Source organism: Stomoxys calcitrans, chromosome 1 (assembly GCF_963082655.1).
Source record: "Stomoxys calcitrans chromosome 1, idStoCalc2.1, whole genome shotgun sequence".
In the NCBI taxonomy this organism is placed as follows: Eukaryota; Metazoa; Arthropoda; class Insecta; order Diptera; family Muscidae; genus Stomoxys; species Stomoxys calcitrans.
The window spans coordinates 236,843,019-236,863,054 of record NC_081552.1 but is presented as its reverse complement, the minus strand read 5'-3'; the positions used below and the strand labels follow the sequence as shown (position 1 = coordinate 236,863,054).

The 20,036-nt window shown below is 41.9% G+C and overlaps 1 protein-coding gene across 4 annotated transcripts in view; it reads left to right on the top strand.

Moving 5' to 3' along the window:
* LOC106091103 (uncharacterized) overlaps nt 1–20,036 on the top strand; it is a 316,167-nt gene that overhangs the window by 291,127 nt on the left and 5,004 nt on the right. For all 4 annotated transcript variants that reach the window (XM_059360640.1, XM_059360638.1, XM_059360639.1 and 1 more), the window contains one exon: nt 10,941–11,075. In XM_059360640.1, coding sequence (XP_059216623.1) covers nt 10,941–11,075 — 135 coding nt within the window. The remainder of the gene's footprint in view (nt 1–10,940; nt 11,076–20,036) is intronic.

Genomic DNA, 20,036 nt, shown 5'->3' with positions numbered 1-20,036 from the left:
AATACCCTTTCCCTTGGGGTAGGGTACTTTTAATACCCTTCCCCTTGGGGAAGGGTACTTTTAATACCCTTTCCCTTGGGCAACGGTACTTTTAATACCCTTTCTCTTGGGGAAGGGTACTTTTAATACCCCTTCCTTTGATGAAGGATACTTTTAATACCCTTTCCCTTAGGGAAGGGTACTTTTAATACCCTTTCCCTTGGGGAAGGGTACTTTTAATACCTTTTCCCATGGGGAAGGGCACTTTTAATACCCTTTCCCTTGTGGAAGGGTACTTTAAATACCCTTTCCCTTGGGGAAGGATACTTTTAATACCCTTTCCCTTGGGAAAGGGTACTTTTAATACCCTTTCCTTTGATAAAGGGTACTTTTAATACCTCTTCCCTTGGTGAAGGGTACTTTTAATACCCTTTCCTTTGGTAATGGGTACTTTTAATACCCCTTCCCTTGGTGAAGGGTACTTTTAATACCCTTTCCCTTGGGCAACTGCACTTTTAATACCCATTCCCTTGGGGAAGTATACTTTCAATACCTTATCCCTTGGGGAAGGGTATTTTTAATACCCTTTCCCTGGGGAAAGGCACTTCCGATAGCCTTTTCCTGGGGAAAGACACTTTTAATACCATTTCCCTTGGGAAAGTGTACTTTCCCGTGTAGAGGGAAGGGTACTTTTAATACCCTTTCCCTTGAGGAAGGGTACTTTTAATACCCTTTCCCTTGGGGAAGGGTACTTTTAATACCATTTCCCTTGGGGAAGGGTACTTTTAATACCCTTTCCCTTGGGGAAGGGTACTTTTAATACCCTTTCGCTTGGACAACGGTACTTTTAATACCCTTTCCCTTGGGGTAGGGTACTTTTAATATCATTTCCCTTGGGGAAGGGTACTTTTTATACCCTTGCCCTTGAGGAAGGGTTCATTTAATACCCTTTCCCTTGGGGCAGGGTACTTTAAAACCCTGTCCCTTGGGCAAAGATACTTTTAATACCCTTTCCTTTGGGGAAGATTAATTTCAATTACATTTCCCTTGGGGAGTGAGAATGCCCCGCTTTTATTAGATTCCTGCATTTACGACGCCAGACTTGAGCTGACTTCCCTATGGGAAGTGTACTTTTAATACCTTTTCCCTTTGCGAAGAGTGCTTTTAATACCCTTTCCCTTTGCGAAGGTTACTTTGAATACCATTTCCCTTGAGGAAGGGTACACCCTTTGCCTTGGGTAAGGGTTCATCACAGCAGTTCCTTAAACTATGGGCACTTTTCTGTTATGCTCTGTGGCCGTGTATTTCGCGGAACAGGACGTCGCATATGCTGGGACTGACGACGCATGGCTTTGGTCTGTTGACAGACATACGCACAGTGGGATAAAACCGAAAAAGCTAGTCAAAAATATACCGTGTGAAAACTTGTAGAGTTATCTCTTTGAAATTTGGAATTATTAGAGCTGCAAAACACGAAACAAATGCAAAAAAAAAATTAAAAGTCGAATATCCCCGAAACAAGACGAGATGATGTGAACCTCAAGCGGCCTTTTTTGTAGGGGTTTTTCAGCACTATTCAGCAAAAATTTTGGAAATCGAAACACAAATGAAGATTTTGCGGCCCCAAAAAATTTTCGAAATGCCGAGGTGACCAACTTTAGGAGTCTGTCAAGACACACCCTAGTCCTAGGACCTTAAAATTTTGCACATGATTTTGTATATCCTCAGCTCCAACTATTCCAAATTTCAAAGAGATATCTCTACTCGTTCTCACACGGCATATTTTGTACTAACTTTTTCGGTTCCATCCCACTGTGCGAAGCCAGACTTGCGCCGCTACAGAATGGAAACAATGAAGGATTACATGAGGAGAATTCCTAAGATAGACTTTTCTTGGTTACTTTGCACCTGTAGGTTAAGTGTATGGTAATGGAGAACGCCCTAAGACAGTGGCGTGCAAATACACACACACTATTGCAGGAATTTATGTTCGTGCAAGAACTTATGTTTCTAAGCCCATGGGCTTAAAAATTTTACGCACACAATCACACGTGCCCAACACTGCCTTAAAAGCAGCGGAGTCGATCGGAGTTGAGCTTTCGAAACCTTACTCGGAGCCGAAGACGGAGTCCGGTACGGAGTTGAGCAAGCTTGCCTGGACTACGAACCGCACTCCGAGTACGGGTAAATACTCCGACATACCCTGGACTCCGATCCGGGGTTTAAAAATTTTACGCACAAAATCACATGTGCCCAACACTGCCTTAAAACCAGCGGAGTCGATCGGATTTGAGCTTTCGAAGCCTTACTCGGAGCCGAAGACGGAGTCCGGTTCGGAGTTGAGCAAGCTTGCCTGGACTACGAACCGCACTCCGAGTACGGCTAAATACTTTAACATACCCTGGACTTCGATCCCGGATCGGAGTCCAGGGCCAGACTTCGCAGCCATGCCTTAAACAATGGGCACTCTTCTTTTTTGCTGGGGGATATGGATAGACATCATGTTGGCATGACAAGGAAGAACACCGCTGGTATACAATCATGGGGTGCCATTGCTTGGTGGTGCAGCTCATGTTATCTGTGAGCCCCTCCCAGTGTGAGCTTCTTGGTAGATTGCAAGACGCCTATGCAGCATGGGCTGGTGCTGTGGCTTGCAGTGTGGCAAAATCTCTGTGGCCGTGTATATCGCGAAACAGGACATTGCTTATGCTGGGACTGGGGAAACGTGGCTTTAAACCAGTGTTGAGCACTTGTTTTGATGTGCATAATATTTCCATGCCCATGGGATTATGTTCTTGCTCGCGTACACAAATGTGTGCAATAGTGTGTGTGCCTTTACCCGCCACTGCTTTAAACTGCTGATAGGAGTCTTTGAGTCTTCATTGTAAAGTCAGATTCTTGACATCGCCCTGGACCCAGGAAGAGACAGATTTTTGCAAGCTATGCGATGACGAGGAGAAATCGGACAGAGTCAAATGCCTTTTTTGCCAATTGCGGGAACTAGACACAGGGTAAGCACAGAGGCCACCTTAGCGCATAGGTTAGCATGTCCACCTATGACGCTCAACGCCTGGTTTCGAAGTCTGGCGAGAACATCAGAAAACATTTTTCAGCGATGGTAATACCCTCTTAATGATGGCGACATTTGTGAGGTACTATGCCATGTAAAAACCTCTCCCCAAAGAGGTGACGCTCTGCGGCACGCCTTTGGGACTCGGCTAAAAAAGGAGGCCCCTTATTATGGAGCTTAAACTTGAATCGGACAGAACTCAGTGAAAAATTGCTTGAAATTTTCTCTAAACACAAATTTTCTATGAAATTTTCTCTTAAGAGAAAATTTCGTGTAGTCGGGCAGGAAGAACAGGAGGCCACCGTAGCACAGAGGTTAGCATCATCCATGACATTTTCTCTAAGTACTACTTTTAATTCCCCTACCAACTCCACGTCACTGTTTAAATCATCTCGCACTCGAAATGAATGAATAAAAAAATTATTATAAAAATGTTTACAAAAAAAAAGGAAGGAACATGAAAAAACATAATCAAGTACAAGAGAAAACGATGAGAATAATGGGTAAACTTAATTACAATTTTTTTTTTGATGTTATAGAGAGTTTGCTTTAAACACAATTAAACGGCAACATGAAAAGGATGAGACTATGGAGAATTTGACAACGATGAGTAGGACCAAGTCAAAGACGTTGTCGAAACAGAGGACAGCAACAACAAGAGTAGCAGCAGCAGAGCTAAAGAAAAAAAAATGGGACAAATATTCACTTTATGCGAAGATAACAAGAATTTGAAGAGGTGCCAGAAACGGAACACCACTTCTATTTTCCTTTGCTTTTGCTCTTACTCGAAAAGAATAAAACTGGGGGTTTGTGTGGGTGCGGTTTTGCATCATAAAAAATTATGAAGCTGTCGGGTGGGAAGTGTTGTTGCTGCTGCTGTTGTTCTCGCTATGATAACCATGGACAAGAGTTTATTATTATCATTGTCATCGCCAACGCCACCGCCAACACCGCCCATCATTGTCATACTTGTAGTCTTCGCCTTCGTTATGGTCGTTGGCGTTGTCGTCTTCAGAACCACCATCAACATTAATTACTATCCTTTGACGAATAGAGATTTTAGTCTCAGGTCAAGGGGTGCCCAACCAACCAACTGCTTAAGTGTCCTGAATAAGAAAAGGTTCGCCTCTCTCTCTCTCTCTCTCTCTCTGTCTCTCTCATTGATGTGTTAAGTAGGATGTTGTCGGTTTTGTTGGTTTGCTGGCCTAATGAAATGGTGTTAAGAGGAAATTGCCGTTGTACACGGAGTATGAGTGAGCAACATTACGGAAATGTATCGTGATTTCTATCAGCAGTACTTTGGCGGTGAGGTAGTTAAGAAGATTTGTTGTCAGAATCCTGTAATAACTTGTCCATTAAAATTAATTTTTATTTTATGAGAGCATAAAATCAGAACCTAAAATTTACCAAACGGTTGGCATAAACTCATCATAAAAAGTCAAGAATGATGAAAAAAGAATAGCACCAAACTAGACATAAAGTGAAAAGGTCAAACAAAGCTACTTCTTTGGAGGATTTCTTTTTTTTTTGCAAATTTTGCCCATGAGCATTCCACCAAGGAACAGGGGTAAACTTCTCACATATCAATCAGTGCAATCCAATTCAAGTTTAAGCCAATTTTTAGCCGAGTCCGAACGGAGGGTCGCAGTGCGACACCTCTTTGGAGAGAAATTTTACATGGCATAGTACCTCACAAATGTTGCCAGCATTAGGAGGTGAAAACCACCGCTGAAAATTTTTTTCTGATGGTCTCGCCAGGATACGAACCCAGGCGTTCAGCGTCATAGGTGGACATGCTAACCTCTGCGCTATGGTGGCCTCCGATTTCTTCTTTAAGGCAGAGTATAATTGAAAGCCACTGGACCGCGCGGTCATTGATACAATAATCTCCCAGTGGACCAAAAATATGCTGCTTGATGCAAACCTGGGAGATACTGTGGTCAGAAGGCGGATGGCAAGAGAAACTCCCCCAGGGAGGAGTATTCTCGTCGATTCTGTGGAACCTCGTGATAAATCAAATTCTGTTGGATCTCGGTGAAGATGGCACGAAGGTAATCGCTTATGTGGACGAAGTCGTGTTACTGCTACGAGGCAGATTTCTTTCGATGATCAGCGATGTCATGGAAGGGTCACTAAGCAGATTGTAGCGATGGGCCACCAGACATGACTACCAACCCAGATAAGACGGAGCTGGTGCTTTTCACGCGTAGATACAAGATACCGGAGTTCAGACTCTCGTCCTTGGACGGCATCACCTTGCAACTGTTGAAGGAGGCGAAGTAGAGGAAAGAGGCCGATGTTCGGTAGTAAGTGGGAGGTAGCCCCCAAGATGATTTATTCGATGTATACGGCCATTGTAAGACCAATTCCGACCAATGGAGCACTGGTATGGTGGAGGGTCACTCTGCATCTGTCGAAGGAGACGAAGTAATAGTCCTCGATTCGAAGCTAGCCTGGAAGGGGAATACCGAGGAAAGAGACCGATGTTCGGTAGTAAGAGGGGGGTAGCCCCCAAGATGATTTATTCGATGTATACGGCCATTATGAGACCAGTTCCGACCACTGTACACTGGTATGGTGGAGGGTCACTCTGCATCTGTCGAAGGAGACGAAGTAATAGTCCTCGATTCGAAGCTAGCCTGGAAGGGGAATACCGAGGAAAGAGACCGATGTTCGGTAGTAAGAGGGGGGTAGCCCCCAAGATGATTTATTCGATGTATACGGCCATTATGAGACCAGTTCCGACCACTGTACACTGGTATGGTGGAGGGTCACCCTGCAACTGTCGAAGGAGGCGAAATACCTTGGCATAGTCCTAGATTCGAAGCTGCCCTGGAAGATGAATACCGAGGAAAGAGGCCGATGGTCGGTAGTAAGTGGGGGTAACCCCCAAGATGCAAATGTTGAAGGAGGCGAAATACCTCGGCATAGTCCTCGATTAGTAGCTGCCCTGGAAGATGAATACCAAGGAAAGAGGCCGATGTTCGGTAGTAAGTGGGGGGTAACCCCCAAGATGATTCATTTGATTATACGGCCATTGTAAGACCAGTTCCGACCAATGGAGCACTGGTATGGTGGAGGGTCACCCTGCATCTGTCGAAGGAGACGAAGTAATAGTCCTCGATTCGGAGCTGCCCTGGAAGATGAATACCGAGGAAAGAGCCCAATGTTCGGTAGTAAGTGGGGGTTAACCCCCAAGATTATTTATTCGATGTATACGGCCATTGTAAGACCAGTTCCGATCAATGGAGCACTGGCATGGTGGAGGGCCGTGGAAAAGAGGACTCATATGTGGGAATTCGACGAGTGTATGGGTGTTCAGGCAGAGATCTGTGCCATTTCAGCAGCCGCAAACGAAAATTCTGGTTTGGGATTTGCAAATGTTACCCATGAACATTGCACCAAGGAACAGGGGCAAACTTCTCACATATCAATGAGTGCAGTCCGATTTGAGTATAACCTCAATGAAAAGAGGCCTACTTTTTTATGGCCGATATAACGGCGTGCTTCAGCGCGACACCTCTTTGGAAAGAAGTTTTTACATGGCATTGTACCTTGCAAATGTTGTCAACATTAGAAGAGGAAAACCGACATAAATTTTACTAGTTTTTTTTTTCAATTTTCTCCCACTGTGCGTCGGTGGCAAGATGGGATGCGGCGCATGGTTGTCGATAAGTACCTTAACAGGAGTCATAACCGAACACTGTGCCATAGGCCGCAAGGCCGCGCAGCTTTAGAACACCGCACAAAGTCTTCTGCAGGTGTTGCCTTGTTGAGGATGAGGAGGAGACTATCGATCACTTGCTATGTTCATGTCCGTGTCTGCAGGAACACAGGCTCTCCTTGATGGCGAGGCGGTTCTACTGCTATCTGGGTGATCTTGCTAGCGTACCTCTGGGAGGTCTCCTGAGATTTGTTGACGTAACTGGATGGTGGGTGGTGGGTGCCATAAGCTCCAGCGAAGGCGTATACGTTCTTGCCCTCTTTTTCTCCTTTCCTACCGTTACTTTTATTCGTCTTTAACGTCTTCTCACTCTTCACTTCTTTCTGGGGTATCACAATGGACCAAACTGGCCTCCGAGTGATCTCAACTGTGATGGGCATCACCTTCAACCTAACCTAACCATAATTGAAAGCCAAACATCCATCTTCAATCATATCCAGACAAATTTTTTTCTGTGAAATTTCAGAATTTTTTCGTGAAATTTTCTCCAAATTTTTCTTAAAGATAAAATTTTTCTGAAATTTTCTGTAGGTTAGGTTAGGTCAGGGTTAATGAGTCGCCCTCCAAAGGTGAGTTCACTTAGAGGCCAGTTTGGCCCAATGTGGTTCCCTAGAGAGAGAAAGGGGAAAAATTGTGAGACCTCGTACTAGAGGTTATATACGAATAAAAGAAAAAGAAAGGAGGTGTGGAGAAACCCGAGCGGGAGATGAAGAACCGCCCTTCCCTACGAAAGCACGGACCTACCTACGACGGAGTCTGTGGCATCTCCCCGTCGGGACCATCTTGTTCCCTCAACAAACCTCAGAAGATATACCAGAGATACGTTCGCACGTTCACCCAGATCACAGAAGAAACGGTTCTCCAGAAAGGAGAGCCTACGTCTCTGCAGACCCTCCTCATCCTCATCCAGGCAACTCCTACAGAAGTCATTTGGCCTATTTCCATTGTCCGGTTATGACCCCTGTCAAAGTACTCATCGAGTTCTTATTGAACGCCAGCAACCTTTTACCGTGTCCCACATCGCCACCAACGCCCTGGCTAAAAAAAAATTTTGGCCAGAGCCAAAAAATTTCAGTGAAATTTTCTCTAAAGACCAAATATCTGAAATTTTCTCTAAAGACCAAATTTCAGTGAAATTTTCTCTAAAGACCAAATTTAAGTGAAATTTTTTCTAAAGACAAAAAATTTCAGTGTAATTTTCTCTAAAGACAAAAAATTTCAGTGAAATTTTCTCTAAAGACAAAATTTCAATAAAATACTCTCTGAAGATTTAAGTGAAAATTTCAGTGAAATTTTCTTTAAAAACAAAATTTGTGTGAAATTTTCGCCACAAGACAATGTTCCAGTGCACTTTTCCCCTCAAGACAAAATATCATTAAATGTTTCACTAAAAACCGAAATACAGTGAAATTTTCTCTATTCCTGATCCTCTTGACATTCTGAGTCGAATTAGCCCCCTGTTCGTATGACATTCGAAACACGCTTACATTTGAAGGGGTAAAGCTAGGCACTTGAAATTTTGCAAAAATACGTTCCGTTAGTGTAGTTCGTTTGGAATTTCGGTCCATGTTTTGATTTAGCTGCCATATACAACGATCTCGGATTACTTCACTTTTTGAGCCTCTAGAGTCTGCTATTCTTATCTGATTTGGCTGAAATTTCATATGAGGGGTTTTGTTAAGACTTCCAATAACAGTGCAACTCACTGTCCCAAATTTCGGCGACATCGGACTATAAATGCGCCTTTTATGGGCCCAAGAACTTAAATCGAGCGATCGGTCTATATGGGAGCTATATTCAAACCTGGACCGATCTGAGCTTAGTTGGGGAGGATGTCTAGTGGCCTAACACAACTCACTGTCCTAAATTTCAGCAAAATCGAATAACTAATGTGGCTTTTATGGGCCTAAGACACTAAATCGGCGGATCGGTCTATATGAGAGATATATCCAAATCTGGACCGATCTGGGCCAAGTTGCAGAAAAATGATGAAGAGCCTAACACAACTCATCGTCCCAAATTTCGGAGAGATCGGACAATACATGCGCTTTCTATAGGCCCACAACTTTAAATCAAGAGATCGGTCTATATGGCAGCTATATTCAAATCTGGACCGATCTGAGCCAAATTGAAGGAGGATATCAAAAGGACTAACACAACTTACTGTCCCAAATTTCGGCGAACTCGGACAATAAATGCACCTTTTATGGGCTCAAAACCTTAAATCGACAGATCGGTCTATATGGCATCTATATCTAAATTTTGGCCGATCTGATCTAAATTGAAGAAGGATGTCGAAGGGCCTAGCACAACTCACGATCTCAAATTTCTGCGAAATCGGATAATAAATGCGCCTTTTAAGGGCCTAAAACCTTAAATCGAGAGATCGGTCTATATGGCAGCTATATCCAAATCTGGACCGATCTGTTCCATATTTCAGAAACACATCGAGGGGCCTAACTTAACTCACTGTCCAAAATTTCGGCGACATCGGACAATAAATGCGGCTATTATGAGCTCAAAACTTTAAATCGAGAGATCGGTCTATATGGCAGCTATATGCAAATCTTGACCGATCTGAGCCAAATTTAAGGAGGATATCAAAAGGCCTAACACAACTCACTGTCCCAAATTTCGGCGAGCTCGGACAATAAATGCGCCTTTTAAGGGCCCAAAACCTTAAATCAAGAGATCGGTCTATATGGCAGCTATATCCAAATCTGGACCGATCTGTGCCATATTGCAGAAACACATCGAGGGGCCTAACTTAACTCACTGTCCCAAATTTCGGCGACATCGGACAATAAATGCGCCTAATATGGGCTCAAAATCTTAAATCGAGAGATCGGTCTATATGGCAGCTATATTCCAATCTTGACCGATCTGGGCCAAATTGAAGAAGGTTGTCGAAGGGCCTAACTTAACTCACTGTCCCAAATTTCGGCGACATCGGACAATAAATGCGCCTTTTATGGGCTCAAAACCTTAAATTGAGAGATCTGTCTATATGGCGACATTATCTAATCTGGACCGATCTGTGCCATACTGCAGAGGTATATCAAGGGGCTTAACTTAATTCACTGTCCCAAATTTCGGCGACATCGGACAATAAATGCGCCTTTTATGGCCCCATAACCTTAAATCGAGAGATCGGTCTATATGGCAGCTATATGCAAATCTTGACCGATCTGAACCAAACTGAAGAAGGATGTCGAAGGGCCTAACATAACTAACTGTCCCAAATTCCGGCAAAATCGGTTAATAAATGTTGCTTTTATGGGCCTAAAACCTTAAATCGAGAGATCGGTCTATATGGCAGCTATATCCAAATCTGGACCGATCTGTTCCATATTTCAGAAAGACATCGAGGGGCCTAACTTAACTCACTGTCCGAAATTTCGGCGACATCGGACAATAAATGCGCCTAATATGGGCTCAAAATCTTAAATCGAGAGATCGGTCTATATGGCAGCTATATTCCAATCTTGACCGATCTGGGCTAAATTGAAGAAGGTTGTCGGAGGGCCTAACTTAACTCACTATCCCAAATTTTGGCGACATCGGACAATAAATGCGCCTTTTAATGGGCTCAAAATCTTAAATCGAGAGATCGGTCTATATGGCAGCTATATTCAAATCTGGACTGATCTGGACCAAATTGAAGAAGGATATCGAGTGGCCTAACACAACTCACTGTCCCAAATTTCAGCAAAATCGGATAATAAATGTGACTTTTAGGGTCTACAAAGACCCTAAATCGGCAGATCGGTCTATATGGGAGCTATATCAAGATATGGCCCGATATAGCCCATCTTCGAACTTAACCTGCTTATGGACAAAAAGGGAATCTGTGTAAAGTTTCAGCTCAATATCTTTATTTTTAAAGACTGTAGCGAGATTTCAACATTTGCAACATTTTCTTTAAAGACAAAAATGTCAGTTAATTCAAAGAGCCATTATTATACGAAATGTTTAACAAATGGGTTATGGGTGCGTATGAGTTACAAAATTGCTGCATAACAAGTTAATGTTGTTTATACGCCACCTTGGCATTGTACAGCCACAATCATTCCCATTATAAACAACAGAGCTATATTTGTTGCAACAACTACTATGTTATGGAAGCTTTTTAATTTGTTTTTCGCTTTTTTTTCATTTTAATTTCAGCCACCTGCCGTTATTCAAAAAGTGTTTGGAGTGAATGTGATGCCAAAACTAATACTCGTGTCCGCACATTAAGTTTAAAAAAGGGTGATGCCAGCTGTCAACAGACCAGAACTATGGAAAAGAAATGCAAAAAATGTAAGCATACGCTTATAGCTCAACAGAAACAGCACTAACGAACACCAACAACAACAAAACTAGAAAAGAAGCACAAATGCAGTACTAGGGGTTAAACTGGGGGTTAACTGATATTTAATTTGAAACACAAACTATGTTAGATAAACCTTAAGCCAAGCAAAAAAAAAACACTGACAGCCCTCTCCCATCGCTCGCAATTTTGGGCCAGAGTTATTCATCATTGTCATCACTGCTTGCCAACGTGCAGACAATGGATAATGATGCTGTCTTTGGCGTTGGCTATGAGTTTCTACCCCACTCAATTCTTGGTCGAATAAGAGCGAAAGGACCTTGTTGAACTAAATAGAGAGGAACAATTTTTATAATTACTTCCCCTGAGTTTTGGGGGTAAATTTGAAAGTGAAGTAGAAATTGGTAACCTTTTGCCGTCACCCATTAAAACGATATTATGATGGCCCATTTTTCCCCTGCCAATTCGTTGTTTTCGACATCTCCATGACCCCAAAAAACATGTTGAAATTGAGTTTTTGGTGGCTATGTTCGTACCTACCATCAGATAATAACTAGGTGGACAGTTATGACATGCGAGTTTATTTATGAGATTCCAATTGCAAATGTTTGAGGTTTTTACAAACCCCTGGCATTGGCAAAGCATAATGGCAACAATTATGGAGTCACATGATTTATGATTTGGTTCACTAAATGTAGAAATGACACTTTCAATTTATTTTGACAAAATATGGTTTATAACATGAAATAGGAGTATATTTTGTTATTAAATTGTCGAAAATAAACTACTTCACATAAAAATCTTGTACCAAATCAATATTTAATAAAATGCTAATACAAGCCATAATTATACCCTACACCACTACTGTGGTACAGGGTATTATAACTTAGTGAATTAGTTTGTAACACCCAAAAGGAAGAGAGATAGACCCATAGATAAGTATACCGATCGACTCAGAATCACTTTCTGATTCGATTTAGCTATGTCCGTCTGTCTGTCCGTGTGTCTGTCTGTCTGTCTATCCGTCTTTCTGTCTGTCCGTCTGTCTGTCCGTCCGTCTGTCTGTCCGTCTGTCTCTCCGTCTGTCTGTCCGTCTGTCTGTCTGTCCGTCCGTCTGTCCATGTTAATTTGTGTACAAAGTACAGATCGCAGTTTTCATCCGAGCGTCTTCAAATTTGGTATAGGCATGTTTTTCGGCCTAGAGACGAAGTCTATTGAATTTGGAAAAAATCGCTTCAGATCTGGATATAGCTCCCATATATATGTTCGTCCGATTCTCAGTAATAATGCAATAAAATGGTCATTTGTTAACCGATTCTGTCGAAATTTGACAGGAAGGATTTTTTTACGACTGTCGACAATACTGGTGAATTTCATGGAAATCGGTTCAGATTTAGATATAGCTCTCATAGGTATATATCGCCCGATTTTCACTCCTAGAGCCACTGCAAGCACATTTATTGATCAATCTTGGCAAAATAATGCACAACACTTTCCTCGATGACTACCACAATATACATGGAGTTTGGTCAAAATCGGTTCAGATCTGGATATAGCTTCCATATATATGTTCGTCCGATTTTCAGTAATAATGCAATAAAATGGTCATTTGTTAACCGATTCTCTCGAAATTTGGCAGGAAGGATTTTTTTACGACTCTCGGTAATACTGGTGAATTTCATGGAAATCGGTTCAGATTTAGATATAGCTCTCATAGGTATATATCGCCCGATTTTTACTCCTAGAGCCACTGCAAGCATATTTATTGACCAATCATGCCAAAATATTGCACAACGCTTCCCTCGATGACTACCACAATATACATAGAGTTTGGTCAAAATCGGTTCAGATTTAGATATAGCTTCCATAAATATGTTCGTCCGATTTCCAGTAATAATGCAAAAAAATGGTCATTTGTTAACCGATTCTCTCGAAATTTGGCAGGAAGGATTTTTTTACGACTGTCGACATCACTGGTGAATGTCATGGAAATCGGTTCAGATTTAGATATAGCTCTCATAGGTATATATATCGCCTGATTTTAACTGCTTGAGTCACAGCAAGCGCAATTATTGACCAATCTTGCCAAAATTTTGCAAAACGCTTTCCTCGACGACTGCCACAGTATCGGAGTAGTTTGCTCGAAATCGGCTCAGATTTAGATATAGCTCTCATATATATGTTCGTCTGATTTTGAGAAATATTGCAAAAAAGTGATCATTTGTTATCCGATTCTGTCGAAACTTTGCAGCAAGGACTTTCTAATGACTCCCAATATTACTAGTGAATTTCGTAGAAATCGGCCCAGATTTAGATATAGCTGTCACTACCACATTATCTGAGAAGTTTGCTTGAAATCGGTTCAGAACTAGATATAGCTCCCATATATACGTTCGTCAGATTTTTGATTATTTGCCATAATTTTGTCATTTTGTCAACCGTAGTTTTTACAGTTTGAACATATTTGCTCGCTGAGGTCCATCAAAATTGTTTCAGAATTGGATATTGGTCCCACATTGTACTTATAGTGTTGGCGTAGGGTGTTATACAGTCGGCACCACCCGACTTTTGCCCTTCTTTACTGGTTTTGACTTGAATAGGTTTCCCCGCAATTTACACAGAATGCAGCTAACTTTTAGGTCAACTAACTTGACTTGAATTTCATCTCCTATGTTTGGTGTATTTCCACCAATTACTTTCGCATTAAAATTGAAAAACACTTGAATTTATGGAATCATTTTCTTCTCCCTCCCCAACAAGTTTCAGCATAATTTCAACCCTCTTCAGTTGCTGTAGCTTTAGCTGCTTCTTGTCATCCTTTTGCGTCTTGTTTGACTGAAAGTGACACATATTCGAAAAGCTGGTTTATGTTATCCTACTGCTACTAACTATGAGCAACTACGAGGCTGATGACGGTGGTGATGTGCCCCAGAAAAACTGAAAAGGGTTACACCTTTTGTTATGTGTTACGAAACGGAATACATAACCGACCACCCACCAACTCAACCGCCACAGTTGTGGCCACGGAAAGGTGTTCCTATTTGGGCAGTAACTCACAGAGCACAATCATTTTTTAATGAGGAAAATACCGACATTGCAGAAAATATGGCCTTTTTCAGTTTTAGTTTTTTTTTTGTGCAAAATTCGCTGCAACCAACACAAAACTATTCGCATCTGCACTGACGAGGGGAAATGCAGCAGAGTTGGTTTCTTTTCACCTTGAGTTCTTCCCCTACCCATGGCGGATGCTAACTAAGTTATGATTGTTTCATTGTTAATATACGCGAGTGAATTTCAGTAGAACATACACAGTGGAATAAGAAACCAAGAAAAAAAGTTTTAACCACAGGTGCTTCTTTTTGATTTACGTTATTTGTTGCAAATAGGCCACACAAGGACATTGAGAAAATGTTTGTCCTCATTTCAAAGATTCGAGTCAAAGATAAGAAATTTAGTTTAAAGCCTTTAAAGATACATTTCCTTGGTTGAAAGATATTTTCCTTGATTGTCGTAAAATTCCAAAAAGATTTAGCCATGTCCGTCCGTCTGTTGAAACCACGCTACAGTCTTTAAAAATAGAGATATTGAGCTTAAACTTTGCACAGATTCTCTTTTTTTCAATAGGCAGGTTAAGTTCGAAGCTGGGCTATATCGGATTATATCTCGATATAGCCCCCATATAGACCGATCTTCCGATTTCCTGGGCCCATAAAATGAGCTTGTGACTCTGTAATTGCATTCTTTCTTCTGTCAGTCAATTACTTTTAGCTTGCTTTAGAAAAAAAGTGTAAAAAAAGTATATTTGATTAAAGTTCATTCTAAGTTTTATTAAAAATGCATTTACTTTCTTTTAAATAATCCGCAATTACTTTTTGGGCAACCCAATATATCGAAATATGGTCCGATTTGGACTAAACTCGACACGAACATTGAGTGGTCTAATAAGTACACGTCATTGTTCAATTTTTTAGGACTAATAATGGTTTTTTGTGAGCCATATCATAATCTAGACCGATCGGAGCCATATACGGACGTTGAAAAGCCTAACATAAGTCTATGGGGCAAATTTCAGCGAAATCGGATTATAAATGTGCATTTTATGGGGCCAAGACTTTAAATCGAGAGATCGGTCTATATGGCAGCTATATGCAAATCTGAACCGATCTGGGCCAAATTGAATAGAGATGTCGAAGGATCTTACACAACTTACTGTCCGAAATTTCAGTGATATCGGACAATAAATGCGCCTTTTATGGGGCCAAGACTTTAAATCGAGAGATCGGTCTATATGGCAGCTATATGCAAATCTTGATCGATCTATACCAAATTGCAGAAATATGTCGAGGGGCTTAACTTAACCAACTATCCCAAATTTCGGCGAAATCGGACAATAAATACACCTCTTATAGACCCACGACCTTCAATCGAGAGATCGATCTCTATGGCAGCTATATTCAAATCTGAACCGATCTGAGCCAAATTGAAGAAGGATATCGAAGGGCCCAACACAGCTCACTGTACAAAATTTCAGCAAAATCGGATAGTAAATGTGACTTTTATGGGCCCAAAACCTTAAATCGAGAGATCGGTCTATATGGCAGCTATATCCAAATCTAGACCGATCTGAGCCAAATTGAAGAAGGATATCGAAGGGCCTAACACAACTCACTGTACAAAATTTCGGCTAAATCGGTTAGTAAATGTGGCTTTTGTGAACCTAAGACCCTAAATCGGCGGATCGGTCTATATGACAGCTATATCCAAATCTGAACCGATCTGTGCCAAATTGAAGAAGGAAGTCTACTGGCCTAACAGAACTCACTGTCCGAACTTCCAGCAAAATCGCGTAAAAAATGTGGCATTTATGGGCCTAGGACCCTATATGGGGGCTATATCAAGATATAGTCCGATATAGCCCCACTTCGAACTTAACCTGCTCATGGACATAAAAAGAATCTGTGCAAAGTTTCAGCTCCATATCTCTATTTTTAAAGACTGTAGCGTGATTTCAACAGACAAACGGACAGACACACGGACATCGTTAAATCGTCTTAGAATTTTTCGACGATCGTGACTCGTGAGTCGTATGTTTCGCGTGAGTCCTGAGTGCCTCGTGAGTGTTTCGTGAGTCGTGTGTTTCGGGTGAGTCGTGTGTTTCGCGTGAGTCGTGTGTTTCGCGTGAGTCGTGTGTTTCCCGGGAATCGTGTGTGAGCGTGTTTGAGTAAAATTTTTGTCTCGTGAACGTGAGTCGACTTAAAAAATTCGTGCGTGAGCGTTCATGAGTAACAGTTTTTCGTGAGGGTGTGTGTGTGAAAAATCACTCACGTGCACATCTCTAGTCTGGACCATTTTCAGAACAAACCTCGAGGGGCAAAACCAACTATAATAAATGCGTCGTTTATGGGTCCAAAACCCCAATGCGGGAGATCGGTATATAAGCCCACAATTTTGGTCCTATCTTTAGAAACTTAAGCATGAGTGTTCTATGTTATATGCCAATACGCTTACAAACATTCATAAAAATTGGTTTAGATTTAGATAAGCTGCCATATATGTCATTCATCCAATATGGTCTTTTAAAGCTTTAGGTTAGGTAAGAGTGGCAGTCCTTTACAGACTCACTTAGACAACAGACCAAGGCTTCTGGCGGAAATCAAAACCTTGACCCCTGCACTGGTTGTTGTTGTAGCAGTTTATTGTGTTCTATCTTTCGTCTGCTTAATTCTCTTGAGTGTCACGACCCATGAACTCTGCGACTAAGATGGGATGCCGTCCACAGCTATATGGGTCTGAGTCGAGTGGGTCTGGCCGGGCAGTTAAACAGGTGACGTGTATCCTGTGGTCCCTGATTACAATCGGGACATACATCTTGCACGTCGGCATCAATCCTAGCTCTGTGGGAATTAAGGGCGGCTGCATCTGCCGGAACATAAGTGAGCCAGAACTACTCTGGTTTGCCGGAGGAGGTCGATTTCTTCGGGTGCAATGGGTGGCGGTCGTTCTCCAAAGGACTACCTTAACCCGGTAGCCAATTACCGCATCTGCTACCGTGTCTGCATGAATATTGTTTAGAACCGCTTGATATGCCGCTTGATCTCGAGGTTCTCTCTTGTAGCGCTGAACCTCACGCTCTAGATCATGTAGATCTACCTTAAGACTTCTGGGCGGTGGATATCTCCAATCCACAAGATGATGATTTAGATGGTTTCTGCGATAACAGCCCAAAAGGTATTGCCTAGGACAGCATGTAGTTATGTCTTCGCACTGGTAGGATCTTTGTCTCCTGATGGAGGTGGTCCACATGAGAACGCAGTTCGGAGGGCGGCATTCTGACAGATCTGAATATTATTCCACTGCGTGTCACAAAGTTGACGAGACCACACTGGCGCTGCATAACACAGACCACAGACCGGCCAATGGCTTTGTACGTGGTCAACAAGGTTTCTTTGTCTGCACCCCAAGTGCTGCCAGCAAGTGACTTGAGGACCTTGTTTCTACTTTTGACTTTATCGCAGATTGCTGTGGCATGTGGGGAGAATGTGAAGGAGCTGTCAAATGTGACGCCAAGTATTTTGGGACACTTGATGGTCGGAATCATTTCTCCATCGACCATCACAGTCAGCTCAGTATTCACCTCACGCGTATTTGTAGTGAACAATGTGGCTGAAGATTTAGTGGCGGATATCTTCAGATTCCTTGCAGCGAAATATGAGGCAAGCTCGTTCAGGAAGACGTTCAACCTATCGCAGATGTCATCAATGGGTGGGGGGCCTGTAGAGGTTAAACAGTGCCGGAGATATCACCCCACCTTGGGGAACTCCCTGTTTCACTCTACGGTGTTTCGACTTCTTATCCCTAAATTCCCCAAATGACTGGCGACTACACAGATAATTCGCGACCCATCGTTTCGGGCCTGGCTGGAGGGACGTGTTGGCGATGTCCTCAAATAATTTGGCATGGCTGACCGTGTCGAATGGCTTCGATAGGTCCAGTGCCACGAGGACCGTGGCACTGGCCTGGGCTGATTGAAGCCACGGCAAATGTGTGCGGTGATGGCATGCAAAGCTGTTGTTGTGCTGTGCAGTCTCCGAAATCCATGTTGATGCTCGGCGAATGGAAATTCTCCTACGAGGCTTGGATTACCTGCACTGATCCAATCCAAGCACGCTACCAACTCGGCTACCGGGGCGCCCAAAAGGCTTTATTAACCTCAATTTTGTTCCTATATTTACAAAATTTTGCATGAGATGTGTTATTTGACGTCCCAAAACGTGCATAGAAATCTGTTTAGATATAGCTCCCATATATACCTTTCATCCGATATAGCTTTGGCACGATATATTTTAGTTCACTGTGTGTGGTGCTCATAGTTATCCAGTGCCGGCCGAGTGAAGTTTTGGTCTTTCCCTGTTGCGTATTCCATTATGGTGGCCTTCAAAGACTTTTTATTTGGACTTTGTCTAGTTTTGACCATTCTCGTATTTCTTTCAATTTTGAATTTCTTACGAATTTTTATATCTTTATAAAATTTTCAAATTTTCATAGAAAATTTTCTCATAGTAAGATTTTCACTTAAAAGTCCATGGTAGAGATCCACAAAAAATAGCATTTCCATTACAAATTTCCACTAGCTGTGACCACAGTGGCTCTTGTTTCGATCATCGTCATCGTCGCCATCATCATCATCATCATCGCCACTGCATGGCGTTTACATTTGGTTTCTGTGAAAATCATCTAATGGCTGCAAAATGCTAGCAGACAATAACAACAGCAACAACAACAACAATCAGTGTAATTAAAATTTACTTAAAAGCAAATGCGAATGCAGTGCGGCATCGTACTGGCTTCCTGCTCTAACTACGTGTGTATGTGTGTGTGTGTGAGTGTGTAAGAAAGAGAACTAAATTTGTGATACACACTAAAGCAATTAGTATGGCACTCCGATTTCACTGCGTCATAGTTTGTTGTCCTGCAATGCGTTGTTGTGAAATAACGATGCATAACTGAAACGATTATGAAGATGATGATGATGGCGACGATAAGGGCGATGAGGACGAGGACAACAACGCCATGTAAGGATGGTTAAAAATTGCTAAAATTTAAAGTTTTGTGTTTATTCTACTTTTCTGTTGTTCTTGGGCCACCAACTGGAAGGTGTGGTTGCCATAGCAAGGCAGAGTGCTTAAAAAGTCATTGAACAACAAAAAAAAAACATTTGCTCTCTGCTGTTAAATTTCAATTAGAAATTTTGCATTATTTTTAGATAGAGCAAATATGTGCGAAATGTAGGTAATAAAGAAGAAGGTATTGACTTTTTACTATGTAGGTAAAGTTGGATCATACTTAGCATGGATGTTGGAAGTCGTCACAAATCCCCACAGCCAAATCGTATAACAATTGCGCCCTCTAGAGGCTAAATAAGTCCAATCGGTAGATTGGTTTATATGACAGCTATTTTTATCAAAACATGAAGAGATATCGCCCATTTATAGAGATGGGTGATGGGTAAATACCCAAAAGGTATTTACCCGGTAAATTGGGTAAATACCCGGGTATTTACCCATATATAGCCAAAAGCTGGCTATTCATAATTTTGTAGATATCTTGGGTATAAAAACATTCTGATGATTTCTTATTCTTTGTATATAAACCTGACCTTCTGATCTCATAAAATCGGATTTTAGTTATATATAGCCGCTATATAGACCGATCTCCAGACTTAAAGTCTTGAGGCAATAAATTGGTATTTTTTCATCAGATTTCGATAAAATTTGGCACAGTGAGTTCTGGTAGACCACTATCCATTTCCGTGAAATGCGGTTCAGATCGGACTATATTTGAATATAGCTGCCCTATAGACCGACCACCCGATCTCCCGATATAGGGTATTGAAGCCATGAAAGATCCATTTATTACCCGAATTCGATAAAATTTGCCACAGTGTGTTCTGG